Source organism: Choloepus didactylus, chromosome X (assembly GCF_015220235.1).
Source record: "Choloepus didactylus isolate mChoDid1 chromosome X, mChoDid1.pri, whole genome shotgun sequence".
NCBI lineage: Eukaryota > Metazoa > Chordata > Mammalia > Pilosa > Megalonychidae > Choloepus > Choloepus didactylus.
This window is the reverse complement of record NC_051334.1, coordinates 118,814,261-118,821,149: the sequence shown is the minus strand read 5'-3', so window position 1 is coordinate 118,821,149 and position 6,889 is coordinate 118,814,261. Positions and strand designations below refer to the sequence as shown.

The 6,889-nt window shown below is 40.0% G+C and overlaps 1 protein-coding gene across 11 annotated transcripts; it reads left to right on the top strand.

Moving 5' to 3' along the window:
- Window positions 1-3,481: 3,481 nt before the first annotated feature.
- Window positions 3,482-6,231, top strand: BEX5 (brain expressed X-linked 5). Of its 11 annotated transcripts, none has more exons than XM_037821513.1 (6): window positions 3,482-3,596; window positions 3,770-3,972; window positions 4,150-4,203; window positions 4,328-4,468; window positions 5,022-5,372; window positions 5,521-5,554. In XM_037821513.1, the coding sequence occupies exons 1-4, from the start codon at window positions 3,515-3,517 to the stop codon at window positions 4,403-4,405; spliced, it is 417 nt and encodes a 138-aa protein (XP_037677441.1). In that variant the 5' UTR covers window positions 3,482-3,514; the 3' UTR covers window positions 4,406-4,468; window positions 5,022-5,372; window positions 5,521-5,554. The 11 variants fall into 11 exon arrangements, 9 of the variants coding, with proteins under 9 accessions (XP_037677441.1, XP_037677440.1, XP_037677438.1 ...); XM_037821512.1 differs by having other exon boundaries at window positions 4,310-4,468; XM_037821510.1 differs by having other exon boundaries at window positions 4,150-4,468; window positions 5,022-5,089; window positions 5,160-5,372.
- Window positions 6,232-6,889: the final 658 nt, after the last annotated feature.

Here is a 6,889-nt window from a genome sequence, read left to right as displayed (position 1 = left end):
AACAACATTAAGAATTAACGACAATAAATCAAGAAATTCTTGAGGTGATATTTTTTAATCTATCAAAGTGTTTTCCAAACTTGACAAGATACTTCTTAAAAGTACAAACTCCATTGTCCTATCCCAAAACTAAGGAAGATGAACCTGTGAACCTAGGTGTTATTTATATACATAGGACGTGAACCAAGAAAGTGCAGGTTTGGGAAATCCTTAAGGTCAGGCTTACAAAAACAAAACAAAACTAAACTAAACTAAACTAAACTAAACCAAAATCAAGCAAACAAAATAAAACCAAAGCACAGTTTTGATGTTCAAGTGAAGGAAATGCAAGGAAATCATGTGCAAGGATGTTCACTTAACTGTATTTGCAATAGGAAAAAATAGAGGAAACATAGATATGTGCATCAATGAGAAAAAAGGTGAATTATGATGCAGCTACACAATGGAATACTGTACTGCTATAAAAATAAATGGCTTACATCTCTCTCTCTCTCTCTCTATCTATCTATATATATATCAACATAGATGGATCTCAAAAACAGGATTTGTAAGAAAAGTAAATTACTATATATCTATATATCTAAATCAATATATTTAGATATATCTATTGAGGTACATTTAAAGCACATAAAAATAACTCCATATGGGTGCATATGTATATATATAAAAGCATATATATACTTTATATATATGTTTTATACTACATTTATATATTGCATCATTGCATGAAAATAGGCTATATTCTCCATCTTATTTTGTATGATTCAAATATTTCATAAAATAATACAGTTGATTTCAACTTGTGTTGGTGAATATGTGACCAAATAAACTAACTTTTTCAAGGGCAATGTGTATATACACATTTCTTCAAACAATACTGATAAGTACAAAAATATGGAAATGATACCAATATAAATCAATTGAGGATTGGTTAAAATCAATTATGAATCAACTATGATAATTCAAACACTCTTGATGCATTAAGAAAAGGTAGAGTATTTACATTTTTTCTAACCTGAAACTATACAGAAGCCATTTTCAAGCAAAAAATATGCAAGTGGCAGAGCAGTTTATGGTATGTGATTTCATTAACATAAATGCATAAATAAATTATGTGAGTATGGTTGTGGAAAGAGAGCATTTAGTAAGAATAATTCAATATATTTCTGCTCACACATGACATGTTTATATATTTTTAAATTTTAATATAGGAAATCTTTGAAGAACAAAAAACAGCCTAATCTTTAAGAAAATTTTACATCAAATGAATTAAATTTTTTAAATGTCCATTTAGTCTTCAACTGACTCTCAAAATGTTCAGAAAAATAATATGTCCATCTATATAAAGAGAGAATGATAAAGTTAATGTAACAAAAGGTTAACAATGGGGAATATGTTGAAGGACATGTGGGGGTTCTTTGTGCTATTCTGGCAGCCTTTCTGTAAATTTGAAATTATTTCATACCAATATAGTTTTTTAAATACACTTACAGAATAATTGAAGAACTTTTGTTTCGTTTTGTTTTGCTGCTATCATACAGTTTCCCAACCGTACTTAATATTAACCATTGCTTAGGAAACTTCTCAAATGTAGGTTCACGGGGCCAACTCCACCCTACTAAATTAGCATTTTCAGAGCAGAGAAGGACTCTGGCAATCTTAATCTCAGGTGCCTGTAATGATGTAGCATTCTTAGAAAACATAACCTGATGAGCTTGGCAACAAATTTTAAAAAATAAAATAAAGATATAATAAGATAAAATAAATCGATAAAAACACAAAGAATAAAACAAAACACAAAATGAAATAAAACAAAAAATTAAAAACAAAATAAAATAAACCAGGTCTTACCCAGTTCTAGTGTACTTATCAGAAAACAGTAATGCTCATACATTACAGATAAAAAATTGGAGCAAAATTTTTCAAGACCAATTTCTATGACAATTAAAACATCTATACCAATGACAATTCTATGAATTTAAACCCCTCATACTGGTATTTAAAAAAATCTATGTACAAAGTAGTCCAGGCAGCATTGTTTTGAATAGTGAAAACTATATACTGCCCAAATGTCCATCAATAAAGAAATGGATGTGTGTGAATTATATTTGTTTTTAAGGGAAATATTTGGACTGATTCAGTGTTAAATGTAAATAGTATATTTCTTGGGGTGGGGATAAAGCTGATATTGTTCCTCTACCTTATCTGTATTTTCTAATTTTTCTGAGGTCTTTCTCTGGCATCATGGGAACCTGCTTAGCCAGGCCATATCCCCAGGACAATGTACACCTGTAAAGGTCCCAAACAAAGTGGATAAATATTCCTGCTTCCCGTTACTAATTGGGACAATTCTGATGAGCATCCTCCATGGTTTCCTTAAACTTAGAGAGTCCCCAACAGGATTTAGCCCCACTTGATTCTTGGCTATAACAGTCTCTGGTGCTATATTTTTAAATAACTTTTCCAACCTAAAATTATATACAAAATAACATTTGTTATGTTTTATTTTTAATAGCTTTATAACTTTTTATCTAAACATTTAATGGCTGTATTTTAGCATATGACAGGAATAAAGCACTTTTATCACAAAGAGTTAACCAATATCCCAGCACCATTTCTTCAGTAATCAAACGTTTTGCCAAAATATTTCAATCAGCTTACTAATATTTCTGCATACTTGGGTCAACAATTGGTTTTCTCCTCTGTTTCATTCCTTCTATAATTATTTTGGTACAATATTGTTTTAATATTGTAGCTTCATAATACTCTAGCTATCAGCATAACTTCCCCAAATTACTGTTCCGAATTATTGAAAGATCTCAGTATTTCTCTATTTTAGAAGGAAGACTAGATTGTCTTACTGCAAACTGTAGTTGCACTAATAACAATTTGGAGGAGACCATCAGTTTGCCACAGTCTCTCAAAATCTGATAATCCACCAGAAGTCTCAGTGAATCCCCTCATAGAAGCACTGAAATACAGGGACCCTTCAAAAGGGAAACCACCAGCTTAGGTTTACATTTCAAAGTTCTTAAAAGGGGAGGGGCGTTCTGGAGGGTCTATATCTACAATGATTCAGAAGCAGAAAAAGGTTGCTATGAGTTTACAAGTCGAATTCTATTTTTCCAACTGAAAATTGTATCTAATTATAACAACCAAAACCAGAAAGCACACCAATGCAAGATGTTAATAATAGGGGAAACTATGTGTGTGTGTGGAGTGTATGGGAACTTTCTGTGCAATTTTTCTGTATACCTAAAAGTCCTCTAAAAATAGTTTTTTTTAAAAATGTATGCTGATGCAGAACAAAATAAAAACAACCACCCACTCTCTAAACACAAACAGAAAGGAAAATAATCAAAGTGAAAGTAAAAAAAAAAAGCAACTTCCTATTTTCCAGACTTCCTGGACGTGCACTTCCCGACCCCGCCCTTTTTCCACCTCTGTCCTGCCCTGCCCTGCCAGTTTCATTCTGGAACTAGAGTTTTAGGGAATAGGTTGTGCTTTACCAGGTATGAAGTGGAGGGGAGAGAATTGGGCGTTTAGACAATTAGAAGAAAGAATTCTTCGGAAGCTCCAGCAGAAGTCAGAGAAAGGCAAATATAAGCTGCAAAATATTATGATTCCTTGGGTCTCAAGGATTGCTAAATGGGAAAAATAGATGGGGAATGGGCGGTGGTAGCGGGGTGGGGGGCGGGGGGCGGAGTCCCAAAAGAGGAGAAAGGCGGCCCCGCCCACCTCCAGCTCCCACCCTCCTGCCGCACTGCAGGTGTGAACCGTAATTGGGGATCTGAGCTCACAGTGACGTGGCCCTTACGAGACCCAGAGCCGACATTTAGAGAAGTTTCTCCTCCCAGTTGCGGTCTGCTAGCCTTTCGCGGCGGTGGGCGGGCTCGCTATAGCCCCGAGGGCGGGCGAGCCTGTAGCCCAGGGAAGGAGGAAGTCGTAGAAGCTAACCCTGATCCGTGGCAGGTTGGTGGGCACTGACTGGGGTGGGGTGGTGGAGGACAAAGACCAGACCGGCTCCAGGACAAATTATCCCTTCCTCTTCCCCGACGACCACCCGTTTAGTGCGAGGAATGGAGGGCTTCGGGGAGGAGATCAGGAGGAGTCAAAGGTTGGGAACCGATACCAGATCCGCTGTCCTAGGAGGCGGGCGAGCAGGCGGTGTCTGATGGAGGGGGAGTGCCGGAGGAGGGCATGGTGAGGAATCGACTGGATTCTTGCAGGGCGGCGCGAAGGGTGCGCTGCCGGCGACCCCAGGTGTTGGGAAAGCGGACCCTACAGCAGGTCGGGGTCTGCATTCCAGGCATCTCTTCACCCTCAGTCCATTTTGGAGCCGGAAATGCTGGGCTGCGGGGGTTTGGTCTGGGGACCAGCTCTCTATTGCGAGGCAGACTGTTGAGCCGGCGGGCTTCTGACCCAGGGAAAGAGGCGGGGAACGAGAAACTGTTTCTGGCCCTTGGAGGTTAGTGTAAGCGTGGGTTCTGCTTGCGGATCTTGGGGTAAGAATGACAAAACGTCGAGACCACAGCAGGTCCTGGCTTGCACTGCCCACACTACCACTCGGCCCTTCGTCCATCTTGGTGCATAAAATGGTGGGCAGTGGAAGAAAGAGAGCTCGAGAGAGGACAGTGGGTCCCAGAGCTGCCTGGTTGATACCCAGCTTGGAATTCTTGATAAACAAACCCAGCAAGCTCTGACTCCCCCGTCCCATTTAGGAACAACAACAAAAAAATGATAATCAGGTGACGGGTGGTTTGAGACGGTGGAGATAGGAGGCCTAAAGAAAAGATTAAAAATAGGTTGGAAATAATCATCTTGATTACGGTGGACATTGCGGGGGTGGGGGGCGGCGGAGTAGTGCTTCATAGGGCAGCAAAAGAAGCCTGAGACGGGATGGGGGAGAACCAGAAGGTGGCAACATTTGATAAGTAGAGCCCTAAATCAAGAACGGATTTGGTGCCCCCATACTTTGATCGAGTGATCAGTCCCGGCCATTGTCGCATTTCTGTCTGCAGGTCTTTAGGTCCGTTGGCGTTGCAGATCTCAAGGCTAAGAGAGGAATAACAGCCTCTGATCCCTGCAGGTAGGGGGCTGCCAGGGTCCATCTTTGGTGGGGTTATCAAGAATCGGAACAGAATCTGGGAATCTAACAGCCCTTCTGCCCGAGTTAAGCGCAGGAGAAACGTGGCAGACATTGTAGATGAAAACGGTGGGCCGAAGATTGGTGAAGAAAAAAGGGTCGAGGTTTGGAGAGCCCCTGGAGGATATATAAGAATCCCTTTTCAGCCTCAGTTCCAGCCCCGCCCACCGCCGGTCCTCCATTTTGGTGCCTCGTGGGGCCTGGGGAAGAATTTACAAGGAAAATGGTGGGTTTGAGGGGAGGGAGGGACTGGGGCTGGGGAGCCCCCTAGAGGGAGCACGAAGTCTCTCAGGTGGGAAAACCTTTGCCAGTCAGAACTCTGAATCTTCTTGTTACCAAGCCTCCAATCCCTGCTCTCGTATTTTGTCTCCTAGGAAGAAGAAACAGGAGAGAAAAAAAAAAAAACAACAGAACTCTCCAAATGGAAAACGTCCCCCAGGAAAACGAAGGAGGGGAGCAGGTTCCCGTGCAGAATGGAGAGGAAGCCCGCCCTTTGGGAGGTGGTGAAGCCCAGGAGGCTGAAGGAAATATTAGAGGGGGTTGGGCTCCACCTGCCCAGGATTTTGGAGGGAATGAGCCCAATAGATTTGTCAATAACATTGATATGATAGATGGAGATGCAGATGATATGGAACGTTTCATGGAGGAGATGAGAGAGCTAAGGAGGAAAATTAGGGAGCTTCAGTTAAGGTACAGTCTGCGCATTCTTATAGGGGACCCCCCTCACCATGACCATCATGATGATTTTTGCCTTATGCCTTGAACCCTAAGGTTAATAATTGTAAACCCCCTGCTTTCCAAACTTGCATTTTCTTGATGTACCTTTTATTGTGAATCTTTTTGTGTTCTGTGTTGTTTTCTGATTGGAGATTTTGTTTTGACCTGGTCTGTAAGTTTTCCTGTCAGCAGGGGAGTTTCATCAATTTGCATGAAAAGAGTTTATTACATATTGTAAAGTTAATAAAACAGTTTAAAAAGCAATCTATAGATAATATAATCTCATTTAAAAGCATGCGTATTTATACTGTCTATATGAATAGAAAAAATTATGAAAATATAAAAACCAGAATGTTTATTTCTATGTAGTAGAGTTGTTGGTACTTTTTATTTTCTTTAATTTTTTAAATTATCTGGCTTTTCTCATTTTTCTGAAATGAATACATATATATTATATGTGTCAGAAAAAAAGTAATAAAAACCTTGCCAGTCAGCTTATAAAGGGAATGGGGACAATTAATAAATACTGGAGACACAACTGGAAGACATAAAAATCTTGTTACTTCTGGATATCTTATTTAGAAGTACAAACTTGGTAATTATTACAGATACATTTCTTTAAAGCCAGCCTAGTCATCTTTAAAATGAAGATAATACATGTCTTACAGGGCTGCTGTGGGCATCAAAGGAGGTAATGTCTGGACTCTGTAGCTGAGCCTATCTGCACAAGGAATGCCCCAACCCTCCAGTTGCCCTTCATATTTATGGAAAAACCCAAGGAGTATGTTACATGTGCCTACCAGCAAGTCCAATGACCTGCTGCTGTGTCTCTCCCTTTCCTAGATAATGCCTTGACTACTGGGCACTTTACCCCTTCTGCTGGATTTTGCTCCTTCCACTGGCCCCTCTACGCAGATGTGCTGGAGACCTAATGGTGATAAAGACCAGCTGATGTCTCAGAAACCTCAGTGGTCTAAATCCCCCATTTTTCCCTTTATAGAAGTGTGGAGAATGCCCCTTCCTGTT